Source organism: Pongo pygmaeus, chromosome X (genome assembly GCF_028885625.2).
Source record: "Pongo pygmaeus isolate AG05252 chromosome X, NHGRI_mPonPyg2-v2.0_pri, whole genome shotgun sequence".
In the NCBI taxonomy this organism is placed as follows: domain Eukaryota; kingdom Metazoa; phylum Chordata; class Mammalia; order Primates; family Hominidae; genus Pongo; species Pongo pygmaeus.
This window is the reverse complement of record NC_072396.2, coordinates 20,080,591-20,094,422: the sequence shown is the minus strand read 5'-3', so window position 1 is coordinate 20,094,422 and position 13,832 is coordinate 20,080,591. Positions and strand designations below refer to the sequence as shown.

Here is a 13,832-nt window from a genome sequence, read left to right as displayed (position 1 = left end):
TATATGTGTATATATATATAGACGGAGAGTACATATATAACATATATATGTACTATATATAACATATATATGTACTATATATAACATATATGTACTATATATAACATATATGTACTATATAACATATGTGTACTATATAGCATATATGTACTATATAGATAACATATATGTACTATATAGATAACATATATATGTACTATATATATAAAAAAGAATAAAATAGTTGAGAATGACAATAAAAGGAAAATAAGCAGTAAAGTAATAAAGCATATTAATGCACAATAGGGTCCTCTAAAGTTTCTGGAGACAGGCTCACATTTGATTGGAAGCTTCCAGCTGTCAAATCACAGAGGGAAACAGCAGCTCCCAGATTGACAGTTACCATAATACACAAATAAGCCACATGTTCAGAAACTGCTGAGTTGTTCCGAGATACATGTGATTAACTCATGAGCAAAACTTCATCTTTCTGCCAGCAGCCCCTCTGACTTAACCCCAGCTGCACACAGGGTATCACCTCAAACCATCTTTCCCTCTTGACTGGAAAAAAAAAAAAAGCCGAGTAGAGTTCACTAAACTCACTGTCTGAGTGCTCTCTCTCTCCTGGGCAGGACATGCGGTTTTATAAGTTTTGATCTTTGGTGTGTTTCAAAAAGGACAGCGCTGTCTGGTTGTGAGTATAATTTGTGTTTAGTCTGTTTGAAGGATGGCAGCACCCAATCCTTCTGGGCTCTGTGGATTCCAGATAATGATATTTAAGGGTCCCCAGGAATGTATTTCTTTATATCTGGGGAAAACTCTTAAAAATGAAAATGCATTTCTGCTAATAATTCTGCATTTCTGAAACATTTCATTCAGGTTACCTTCAAATTAGTGGGTGATGGGGCCCTGACAGTGAAATGTTTTGAAATAAATGTCCTTCATCCTGCCCTTCCTGTTGGCTCGGGATCAGTCTGAGGCAATGGCCCTGGTGGAGCCCAAGCTTGGGTAGCCAGGGGACGGAGAGGGAGTCTGCTATGGAAACCTAGCCTAGGGGAGCCTACAGCCTTAGGAAGTTAGGATGAGGCAGGAAATAAAGGTCCTTCTCTGAAGCCTAAGCTGCTTCTCCTTTCCAAGTACAGGAGTTCATGCTCTACCTGAACTTCTATTTCAGCCTAGCTTGGAAGGGCCCAGCCAGCATCATAACACACACTCCCAGGACAGTCTTGGGGCTGTGTTTTCTCTTAGTGGAGGCCAAGCCATTAGGCCCAGGCCTGGTCCCTGGTATTCTCACTCCTGCCCCTCCTGTGGTGGAGGATGCTTGAGGTTAAGAGGCAGTGTTGTTTGCTTGGGAGTTGAGGAGGACTCACCTCCTTCCGTTGGTCCTTTTCTCCCATCACAAAAATATGCATGTTGTGCCAAATGCACCCACAAACACTCCCGTTTTTGAAACAGGATCTCACTCTGTCACACAGGCTGGAGTGCAGTGGCACGATCACAGCTCACTGAAGCCTCAACTTCCCTGGGCTCAGGTGATCTTCCTGCCTCAGCCTCCCAAGTAGCTGGGACCACAGGCGCACACCACCACACCCGGCTAATTTTTGTATTTTTTGTAGAGATGGGCTTTCACCACATTGCCCAGGCTGGTCCCAAACTCCTGGGCCCAAGTAATGCTCCCATCTCTGCCTCCCAAAGTGTTGGGATTATAGACGTGAGCCACCGTGCCCTGCTCACCACCCATTCTTTGAGTGAAAAACGCAGCAGTCTGTCCTGTCAGCTCCCTGGTTTGGAGTTCACCCAGAGCACCTGCCATGACCTGACCTCCAGGTATAGAGGTCTCCCGCTACAACCATCCCTCGGCCCCTCATTGCCTCCCAGGCAAAACAAGCCCTGTGGTATCTGGCCCAGCAGTCAGGTGTTCACCAACCTTGCCAGCCTTTGTTCTGTCACTTCTCTCTGAGGACTTCAGGCTTTGGTCCCAGGGGACTTGTCCACACTGGCACTCTCACCCACACTGGGGTCATTGCTCAATCACACCTCTTAGGAATATGTCCTCTCTCCCTTTTCCTCCAAGGCTCAAGTGTAACACCACCTCTGTGCCCCCTACCCTCTGCCTCACAGATCTCCTGCACTGACCCACTCCTTTCTTCTCACAGGACTGTGACACCTGCATCTTATAGCCTAGGCCGTGTGGACCTGTGGCTGGCTGGCTGTCTCTCCCATTTAGACCACAAGCCATTCCCGAGTAGGCACACCTCTGAATACCCACAGCACAAGTGGCACGTGACAAGTGCTTGTTGACTAAATCTGGTACTACTTATTGTGAGGTGTAACTTCAGGCCATGGTGGCCTTCGGGGCGGTGAGATGGACTATTTCTGTTACTTTGCTGGGAACAACTGCTCAGCTTCTCTCTCTCATTTTATGGGCAAGGATCTTTTCCTATTTCACTGCTCTCATAGCCCTTGGATAAACTCGTTTGTGACTCATCCCCCCAAAAGGGCGCAAAGAGCTGTCTTGTGGAGTAATTTGGAGGAACCTTCTGTTTGTGCATGAGAAGGCTAGGTTTCTCTCATCATCTTGGAGGCCTGTTCCCATCCCATAGAGCTGCTCCTAGCCCAGATACAGAGGGAAGTCACTCGTGTCCTGATGAGCATGGGGCACCCATCCAGGAGCCATCTAATGTTACAGGCCTGAGCCCCAGCGCCGGCATTCAGGCCGCCAGATCTCTACTCGACACCTTGTGCCTTTCAACAGCCTGGCTGATGCCACAGCCCCAGGCCAGAAAACCTTTTTCTCAAGGTTGAAAGTAGCTGACCTTTGACAAGCAGCATTGGCTAAATTCCTTGTTCCTTAAAAGGAAAGCTCCCAGTTATCATTAGCCAGTGTTTATTTGGCCGCGGGGCAGGAGCAGGCCCTATACTGCACCCTGTGTACCCAGCAGGAGGGTTTGTGGCTGGAGGTACATTGGCGAACAGTCATTATTAAAATAGCCATTTTTGAAAACGTGTGCTGGAGAGGGACACATCCAGCCTGTCAACTGGTCTGCACCCCATCCCATGTGGCTAGACAGCTTGTTGGTTCTCTGGCTCCCTCACAGGCAACAGTGCCATCCACTCCACACGCAGCACACTCCTTAACGTGTGCAGCAAGAAAACTGACAGAATGACAAGGACACACACCAATTTTTAAATGTCTGGGCTTGTGTTTTTAATGTAGGGGTGACGGTCCAAAGATTGACTTGGCCGGCAGTTCGCTATCTGGCATCCTGGACAAGGATCTCTCAGACCGCAGCAATGACATTGGTGAGTAAGGACAGTGTTCTCGCTTCTCTTTGCAGAGTTAGTAAAGAACCTCAGAGCCTGGCTTGCCTTCAACCAGCATGATGAGAAGTAATAAAGCCATTGAAATGCCAGGCTGGCACCCTTGCTTGGCTTTAGGTGTTACAGTTTTGTAAAGAAGGGAAATGATGGTGCTTTCCACATTAAAACACAATGCCTGGGACCTTTCCCCTCCCTAGGAGAAATTCCTTACAAGATCTAATGAAAAGAAATGATGAATAAGCCTTTTTGTAAAAAGTGGGCATTAGCCCTTATGTTCACAGTTTCCAGTGATTTGTGTATTTTGTGTAAAAAGGTGAATGGATGCAAATGTGAGATGGCAGGGTTCATTGTTGATACAGCACTTTTGACTGAGTTTCAAATGAGCTTCGGTATGGTAATTGCCACTTAGTTCACAACATGAGTGAGTTTTCCCAAGGTCAGGATACCACCATGTGATAAATGGGAGGGAGCTACAGTCTCTCTGGGTAAATAAAAGTCAGAGGTCCTTTTGGAGGTGTACGTGGGTGGGTGTGAGGCCACCGGTGTGCTGTTAAGGCCACTAGTGGTCTAACCTGGGTGACAACCCTTTTAAGAAGTCCAGATTAAGGGACTAATTTTTTCTTATTATTTTATTTTATTTTTTGACATAAAGGCCATTTAATGATAGAAATATATAAAAATAATCATATTGTTTAGCAACAGGCTATCACATTTCTTGGGAAGAGGAAAATGACCTGCTTTAAGAAAAACTTGCAACCATGGGCAAGACTTCATTTCAACATATTTTTCCCCATCCACTTAAGCATTTATCCTCTGAGTTATAAACAATCCAATTACACACTTTATTTTAAAATATACAATTAAATTATTATTGACTATAGACATGCTATTGTGCTATCAAATAGTAGGTCTTATTCATTCTTTCTAACTATATTTTTTGTACCTATTAACCATCCCCACCGCCTCCCCATCCCAGCCCTGTACTACCCTTCCCAGCCTCTGGTAATCATCCTTCTGCTCTCTACCGCCATGAGTTCAATTGCTTTGATTTTTAGATCCCACAAATAAGTGAGAACATGCAATGTTTCTCTTTCTGCACCTGGTTTATTTCACTTAACATAATGATCTTCAGTTCCATCCATGTTGTTGCAAATGATAGGATCTCGTTTTTATGGCCAAATAGTATAAATTTTTTTTAGCTTTACATCTTCTATTTGTACCTATCAAGGTCATAAGTTAGCATTCTCTCATATTCTACATAATATAGAAGGCTGAATTTTAAAATTTACTTTGTTTTAATTGAACTTTTTATTTTGAGGTCATTGTAGATTCACATGCAGTCATAAGAAGTAATAGAAATCTATGTACCCTTTACTCAATTTCTCCCCAATAGTAACATCTTACAGAACTATAGTACACTGTCATGACTAGGATATTGACATTGATATGATCCACCAATCTTACGCACATTTTCACAGTTTTACTAGTACTTGTGTGTGTATTTCGCTCTATGCTATATATATATATGTATATATATATATATATATATTTTTTTTTGAGATAGAGTCTCGCTCTGTCACCCAGGCTGGAGTGCAGTGGTACAATCTCAGCTCACTGCAACCTCTGCCTCCCAGGTTCAAGCGATCCTCCCACCCCAGCATCGCAAGTAGCTGGGACTACAGGTGCATGCCACCATGCCTGACTAATTTTTGTATTTTTTGTAAAGGTGGGGTTGCACTATGTTGCCCAGACTAGTCTCGAACTCCTAGGCTCAAGCGATCCTCCCACCTTAGCCTCCCAAAGTTCCGGGATCACAGCTGTGAGCCACCGCACCCAGCCTGTAATTTATCATACATGTAGGTTTGTGTATCTACCACCACAGTCAAGACATAGAACATTTCCATCACCACTAGATCCCTTGTGTTGCTCTTGTTAAGCCACGCCCACCTTTCTCCAGCCCACCCCCTTCCCTAACCTCTGGCAAGCACTATCAGGGATTGATTTGATATGGAAGACAGCTCTCCAGCATCATCTGCTTGGGCCACTCACTTTAGAAACAGATGTGCGATGGTTGGCAGGCCTTGTAAGAGCACTAGAGCTCCCAACATGAGCATTCTGCTCTCCTGCTGCTGTCCCTCTGTTTGGGTGCTGTTTTCCTCTGAATCTGCTGATAAAGTTGCATCTTTGCAGCTGCTGACCTGCAGTCTCTGGTCTGATCTCATGGAGGCTTGGGGCTAGGATGTGTGACTGTGACTGTAAATACCAAAAGTACTTCCCCTATTTCCACAAGCTCGTTTACATCCTCAGGCCTTGAGAAGCCCAGTCAGGAAGCATAACCTGATAGCTTGGGCTGACGCAATAACAGAAACTCTGGCCTGCTGTAGCTTTTGTTCTGCTTAAAGTGCAGGCAGAGCAGAGCAAAGCAGTAATTGGCTGTGAATGAAAGGGGATTGTCAGAATGAGCCTAAGTTCCGGTTCTACCACCGCAGTTTCATATTTGGGCCCTGTTTTAAGCCAGGGTGGCTGGTTGGTGAAGGTCATGTGCGACCTCAGGAGGCTGTCTTGTCACCTCCCTCATGTCAATAGGAAGGGAGGTATTCTCCTTCCTCCAGAATATACAGGATAATCTGTCTTGCTTGTTAAGAGCATTCACCTTTGACCTTTGCATTCTTTGGGTCTGGAGATGTCTATGATTGCTATCATGAAAATATGAATCACATGTTTTTCAGTCTGATGAGCTAGTGTGGAAATATTGGGGGTATTGATGGGGGGGCGGGTTCATCTATAGAAGCTTTTCATGCTGTGGAAACTAAGCACAGTTGCATATATTTGGGAGCCCAGAAATAGAGTACTGAGGTTTGGTTTTCTCTCTCTCTTTGCCACAAAGACATTAATCCTAGAAGACTATAACTTCTCAAGTTAATGATATTTTTGTTTTGAGATAGTCTTGCTCTGTCACCCAGGCTAGAGTGCAACGGTGCAATCATTGCTCACTGCAGCCTCCAACTCCTGGGCTCATGCGATCCTCCCACCTCAGCCTCCCAAGTAGCTGGGATTACAGGTGCACACTACCACACCTGGCTAATTAAAAAAATTATTTTTGTGGAGATAGTGTCTCCCTATGTTACCCAGGTTGGCCTTGAACTCCTGGGTTCAAGTGATCCTCCCACCTCGGCCTCCCAAAGTGCTGGGATTACAGGTGTGAGCCACCACGCCCAGCCTCAAGTTAACAATTTAACGTATGTTTTATTTGCATTGTAAGAAATAATGATTGACAGTCACATGATCAGTAAATACTTGAGTACCTACTACTCAAATGCAAGGCTGGCTGGAGACTGAGGCCCTCACACACGGGCTCTGCCTTCCAGGGGCTTTGGATCCATTTGGGCCCCTAAGATGGCAAATGAAAAGTTAAATAACATTGTAGGTCTGTATAAATGACTGAGTGGTAGAAAGTAATGCTGATCGGAGGAGAGAGTGTTCCCTGGGGCCCAGGTTGTTGGAACAGGCTTTATAAAGGGGGACAGATTTGTCTGTATCTTGAAGTTGGATTTGCTTATGTGGGGGTAGTGGAGGTGGGCAGGAAAATCACGTGGTGAGTGTTGACCAGCCTGGCTGTGTTAGAGGGTTTGTGCTGGGAAGGAGGGAGGGTCATCCTGTGTATTAATCCATTCTTGCATTGCTATAAAGACATATCTGAGACTGGGTAATTTATAAGAAAAGAGGATTCTGCAGGCTGTTCAGGAAGCATGGCAGCATCTGCTTCTGGAGAGGCCTCAGGAAGCTTCCAATCATGGCAGAAGGCAAAGGAGGAGCAGACACTTTTAAGCACCCAGATATCTCGAGAACTCACTCACCATCATGAGTACAGTCCTAAGGGGATGGTACTAAACCATTCATAAGAAATCCACCCCCATGATCCAATCACCTCCCACCAGGCCATGCCTCCATTGGAGATTACAACCGAACGTGAGATTTGGGTAGAGACACAGATCCAAACTATATCACCCTGGAATTGTAAGTAGGGACTGGATTGAGTTTGAGGAAGATGGATTTGTAATTTATTCTGTAGGCAGTGGTGATCATTGATAGTACATCAAAGTGACAGGATCAGGTCTAAAAATTCAGATAGTAACTGCTGGAGCTTTGTGAGACTAATCAGGTGAAGGAAAGATGGGTGTCAAGGAGTCAGGTTATTTGATACTTGGGGTGAGAGGCAGCGCCAGAATGAAGCTGCTTACGAAAGGCTCAGGAAAGAAGAGACAGATGTGGAAGCAGCAATGCAGGAGAATTATTGCCAGGCAATATTGTCAGGCAGTAGATTGGGTTTGGGAGTGGGGAGGAGGAGAGAATGATTTGTTAGTCTTGAGGTTTTAGGGTCGGGTGACTGGGGAATCCAGCAACATGGGTAGAAATGAGCATGTCAGAAGGAGGAGCTGGTTTGGAGGAAAACGTGATTAGTTTAGTTAAGCATGTTGGCTCTGAGAGTGGGCCAGACATGCCCATGTCAGTGCCAAGTGGAGGCAGGAGGTAGAGGGCTGAGGCTTGAGAGGTTGGCAGGAATTGGGGGTAGGGATTAGGAGCTTCCCAGTGGCTGGAGAGAAGAGGGCAGGAGTGGCCTCTGCAGACCTGGGTTTGAATGCTGAATCGACTGCTTCCCAGCTGAGTGGCCTTCTCCAATTTCCACAGACTCTCTGAGCTTCAGCTTCCTTATCTATAAAGAATACTAACATCTCTACTGGGCAGGTGGCTCATACCTGTAATCTCAGCACTTTGGGAGGCTGAGGCAGGAGGATTGTTTGAGCTGAGGAGTGTGAGACTAGTCTAGGCAGTATAGTGAGACCCTATCTCTACAAAATTTTTTAAATAACCAGGTGTAGTGGCATACACCTGTGTTCCTAGCTACTTGGAAGGCTGAGGTGGGAGGATCGCTTGAGCCCAGGAAGTAGAGGTTGCGGTGACCTGAGATCATAACACCGCAGTCCAACCTAGGTGACAGAGATCCCATCTCAAAAAAAAAAAAAAAAAGACTAACATGCAGCAGTGACTCATACCTGTAATCCCAGCACTTTGGGAGGTGGAGGCAGGAGGATTATTTGAGTTTAAGAGTTTGAGACCAGCCTGGGCAATATAATAAGACTCCATCTCTACCAAAAAAAAAAAAAAAAAAATTAGCCAGACGTGATGGCACATACCTGTGTTCCCAGCTACTCAGGAGGCTGAGGTGGGAGGATCACTTGAGCCCGGGAGGTCAATGCTGCAGTGAGCTATGATCATACCACTGCACTCCAGCCTGGGCGACAGAGTCAGACCCTGTCTCAAAAAAAAAAAAACAAAAACAAAAAAAAACAACTCTATCAACTTCCTCACCTTGTCTTCCAGAATTATGTCAGATCACTTGGTGGCCTGTAAAAAAGATAGAAATGCTTACTATTAATGTTGTTTGCTTGAAAGTGATAGTTGGGTCAGGAAGATAAAGTCCTCTCTGTGAGAAAAGGCAAAGAACCTAAGGCTGAAGACCAAACCCCCACAAAGTCCACATTTAAGGGAAAATCAGGATCTTGCAACATCAGAGAGGCCAAAGGAGGAGAGAATTGTAAACGGAATGTCTATAGGCCCAAAGGCAGGAATGTTCTTTGTAGTTGGGTCGGTCAAGGAGAAAAAGACATTGCAGAAGTGGGTGGCTCTCCTCGGGGCTGCTTCTGTAGCATTTGTTCATTGCATTGGATCAAGGAGGAAATTATTTGTACCAGAATGTTTTGTTAGTGATTCAGACAATTGAAGCTGTCTAAATGTGGGCTGCAGTGAACAGCATAATACAACCCTGAAAACCATTGGAAACCATCCGTGTTAGCTATAAATAAATCTGGGTTTCCGCTTAATAAAGCTATAATTTAAAATTATTATAATATTAAATTAGAGAACGTGGCTTTTTCAGATCTTGTGTGGGCAGCTCCCAGCGTCTGTCAGCCAGCGATCAATTAGAATGAAATCAGTTGGTCCGAAACTAACTTGTTGATGTCAGTTTGAGTTATTGTTTATATCAAACTATGCAGCCATATTTCAAGTAACATAATAGAAAACATGGACAAACTCCAACATAGGCCTGTGCATGAATAGAAATGAAAATTGTCCAGTTTTCTCTTGCTGATGGAAGAACCACTGTCCGATTGAATGGGAGATTACAGGCCATGAAGTCAAGTGCTGTAACATTTACTTTTATTATGCCGTATATTGTAGTTCCCACTGCATGGCAGGATTTATTGTTACACTTCAATGCTATCGAGATTTTCAGTTCCTTTCCCACTAAAGCACATAGCAACAGGCCTTCAGATAGGAAGCCTACTGTAAAGTAAGCCACCTGTTTTTAACTAATTGACTTAGAGAAAGCCCTTGTCATTCCTCCTCCTCAGTTGCCTAGCATCTTTGTTGGAACTGTTGTTTTTTTTCCATCCGATCCAGATCTCAAACTATTCCCACTTCCATCTCTTTATGTAGACCCCACCCCGTCTTCACTTGAGGACTGTGAAGATTTCCTCTCTGTCTTTTCAACTTGACCCACAAAACGCACTTTGTATAGTCAGTTTTGGGACAAGTGTTGCTTGCTTTAAAGTCAACAGACTTGGGACGTGGAAGTGGTTTGAAAGGTATCAAGGCTAACTTCAACTCATGCTCAGATCTCTCACAGGTGGCTGGGGCCTATGGTTCCTTTGGACCAGGAAACATGAAAGTACTTCCCTGTGCCCTAGGAACAGTATTAAGAGCCAGTCAATTTGAGGTTCCAGAAAGGTTCTCAAAGGGGATTATGGTGATGGTTGCACAACTCTGTAAATTTACCAAAATTATTGAGCTGTACAGATAACATGGGTGAATTTTATGGTATGTATAAATTGTACCTCAGTAAAGCTGTTAAAAAGAAAACAATAAGAGCTAATTGAAATTTTCCTAACACTCACATTGAGGTCCCAATGTTAAAATAGATATGCACACCACTGATCAAGTATGGGATTCAAAGTTCCCCTTTGCCCCACTTTTTTTTTTTTGGAGACCAGGTCTCACTCTGTTGCCCAGGCTGGAATGCAGTGGTGTGATCTCAGCTCACTGCAACTTCTACCTCCTGCATTCAAGCCATTCTCCCACCTCAGCTTCCTGAGTAACTGGGACTACAGGTGCGTGCCACCACACCCGGCTAATTTTTGTATTTTTTGGTAGAGACAGGGTTTCACCATGTTGGCCAGGCTGGTCTCAAACTCCTGAGCTCAAGTGATCCACCCGCCTCAGCCTCCCAAAGTGCTGGAATTACAGTCATGAGCCACCGCACCGGGCCTCCTTTGCCCCACTTTATAAAATAGTTGTGATTATTTAGAGTAACAACTACTACATTGATGTTTCTGCATCATCTGTAAACTAATCCTTTATATATATAATTACGTTTTAGATGTGTTAAGAAAGCTCTCCAGGCCGGGTGCGGTGGCTCATGCCTATAATCCCAGCACTTTGGGAGGCCGGGGGGCGTGGGCTGGTGGATCACCTGAGGTCAGGAGTTCGAGACCAGCCTGGCCAACATGGTGAAACCCTGTCTCTACCAAAAATCAAAAAAAAAAAAAAAAAAAATTAGCCGGGCATGGTGGCAGGTGCCTGTAATCCCAGCTACTCAGGAGGCTGAGGCAGGAGAATCGCTTGAACCCAGGAGACAAAGGTTGCAGTGAGCCGATATCACACCACTGTACTCCAGCCCAGGGAACAAGAGCAAAACTCCATCTTAAAAAAAAAAAAAAAGTCTCCAAAACCTAGTAATCATTTTGTAATGTAAAACGTCCCCTTAGGGTGTTAAATGTGTGTATTGTTTTGCACCATTTTTAAAAATCAAGGTCCACCTGGACATTGATCTGTAGCTGATTACAACCCTGGTGAAACAATAATCCCAAAGCGTTTGAAAGGATTAGGAGTGTTTTGTAAGCATGTTTGGGGTAGAACATGCCTTTATAACTTTTAATCCTCGTTGAGGTACAGTGTGAGTACAAGAGCTGTGTGTGGAATATCTTCGTGTTAGAATCATTCTGCTAATATAGTGGAGAGCAAACCCTCCCCCTTCATCTCCCCTCTTCCATCGTCCTGAGGTTCTAGTGTTGAAATAAGAGCAGTGAGAGCAAGCAAGAGTAAGGAAAGAAAGAACTAATATTCACTGGGTACCCACTAAATGTTTTGTCTATTTTTTTCTCACCGTCCATAGCCCTATGAAGGATGTGTAATGACTCATGTTTTTACAGTGAAGGAACAGGGAAGAAAGCAAGCTGGGGAAACTGAGCAAGATTATCTGGCTAGTAAGAAATTGGAGTTGAAGGCCAGATGTGGTGGCTTACACCTGTAATCCCAGCGCTTTGGGAGGCCGAGGTGGGTAGATCACCTGAGGTCAGGAGTTCGAGACCAGCCTAGCCAACATGGTGAAACCCGTCTCTACTAAAAATACAGAAATTAGCTGGGTGTGGTGGTAGGCGCCTGTAATCCCAGCTACTTGGGAAGCTGAGGCAGGAGAATCGCTTGAACCCGGGAGGCGGAGGTTGCAGTGAGCCAAGATTGCACCATTGCACTCCAGCCTGGGGGACAAGAGCGAGACTTCGCCTCAAAAAAAAAAAAAAAAAAATATTTGGAGTTGAAGCCAGGTCTCTCTGACCCATAAGCCCAAACTTTCTAGGTCCACATCAGCATTTCTCAACTGCTGTCCCCAAGGGGACATTTGGCAATGTCTGGAGACATTTTTGACTGTCACATCGTAGGAGTAGAGGTGGAGATGCTACTGGCATCTAGTGGGTAGAGGCCAAGGATGCTGCTAACCATCCACCAGTGTGTAGGATAGCCTCCACAGACAACAAGGAATGACCCAGCCCCAAATGTCAATAGCACCGAGGCCCAGAGAGCCCAGTCTGTGTTAGGAACGGGAAGAGGACAGGCTTCCCCCCGCAAGTGTAACTTGTGTTCCCTGGAGTGGCCTGTCTCATTTCCTGAGAATCTCTATAAAACCTAGTTTGAAAATATTTCATATACAAAAAAGTAATTATATTTGAAGTAATTAAATATCAACCAAGGACATGACTGTGACCTTTGTGAGAGAGAAAGAGGAAGGAGGGGGAGAGAGAGAGAGGGGAGAGAAGAGAGGGGAGAGGGGAGATCTTAAGGCTTGCAGCAAGTGAAATGATACCATTTGAGTCTGATTTCAAATAGAAAGAGTATTGGATTTGGGATTAGATATTTGCCAAAGATCAACTACCCAGTGTTTAAACAGGTATTACATAAAAGGACAATAACAAATTTGATCAATACTAAGTTCTAAATCTGTACTCTGTATGGTAAAGTTATACAGGAGAGCAAGAGAGAGCAATTGTAATAGCGACCATGAACACAACATTTTTGTGAATGTGACACCAAATCTCTACAAACAAGTGATTACATTCTTACCTTATTTTGCAATTTCTACCTTTTATGATAAGAAATCACTTCTAAGGGATTCTCATACAAATTTTGAGGAAAAATTCAGATCTCCTGACTTGGGGCTATTGGTTTTTCTGTCCTCTTTTTAAAATACATATTTTAAACTTCCCCTTTTGGAGCCAGAGAGCCAGTTATTGGTCCTTGCAGCATGTCAGATCATTGAGCAATTTCTCAGGTTCAATAAAACAAGATATACTGTGTCCTGCCTGCCATTAAAAACAAAACAAAACAAAAAAAAACCCATGAATGACACTTGGAGTGTTCCAGATTGACTACTGGCTGAGCGTGTGTGTGAACAACAGCCGCACCTTCCAGCTCTCTCGGGATTAGTTGCTCAGACATGAGAACTTTGACTGAAGAGCCGCGGCTGGCTCCTACAGACACTGTCTCCTTACCGGCAACCTTCAGACACAGCCTTTGGGACCAAGGACATGGTTGATGTTACCTGTGCTGAAGAACAGGAGATACGGTTGCTATTGGTCTGCAGTCAAGTCTGCATATGACGGGCTGGAGTGCCCATGTGTGGACGTGTGCAGCTCCGGTCCCTATCTAGGGACACAAATCGTGATCAAACTTAAATTTTTATCAGGAGCAGCTGAAAAGCACTATACATTTCTCAAGTGTGGTGACAGAAAGCAAAAGAGATTGTGCTGAGGGTCAAACACTTTATACAAAGGAAGTGAAACAGGTTGATGGGTTTTTAACCCAGGCAATCTTCTGAGCATTTTTGGTTCCTTCCTCGAACTTACAGAGGCGTAGTTAATTCAGAGCAGCTTCTGTGGATGGCCCTCTCCCTGCATTGCCCTTGAGCCCTCCCCTGATTCCCAGCCTCTCAGGCTCACAGTGGAGGTGTGCTGCTGAGGAAACAAGGTCAAGCTGGCAACCAGCACTCATTTTGAAAGACATCCTCCAGTCCTACAGGAGATGGTCCTTCAGGGCCCTTTGAAGGGCCTGATCCTGGGTGTAAAATGAGCATCTCCACTTAGACTTTCTCAGTGAAAGATGTTGATCCTCACCAGAACTGAGGTGCTCACCTCTGCCTG

The 13,832-nt window shown here is 44.7% G+C and overlaps 1 protein-coding gene across 18 annotated transcripts in view; it reads left to right on the top strand.

Moving 5' to 3' along the window:
* SH3KBP1 (SH3 domain containing kinase binding protein 1) overlaps positions 1–13,832 on the top strand; it is a 362,174-nt gene that overhangs the window by 321,014 nt on the left and 27,328 nt on the right. For all 18 annotated transcript variants that reach the window (XM_054471141.2, XM_054471150.2, XM_054471145.2 and 15 more), the window contains one exon: positions 3,197–3,282. In XM_054471141.2, the coding sequence (XP_054327116.1) occupies positions 3,197–3,282 (86 nt within the window). The remainder of the gene's footprint in view (positions 1–3,196; positions 3,283–13,832) is intronic.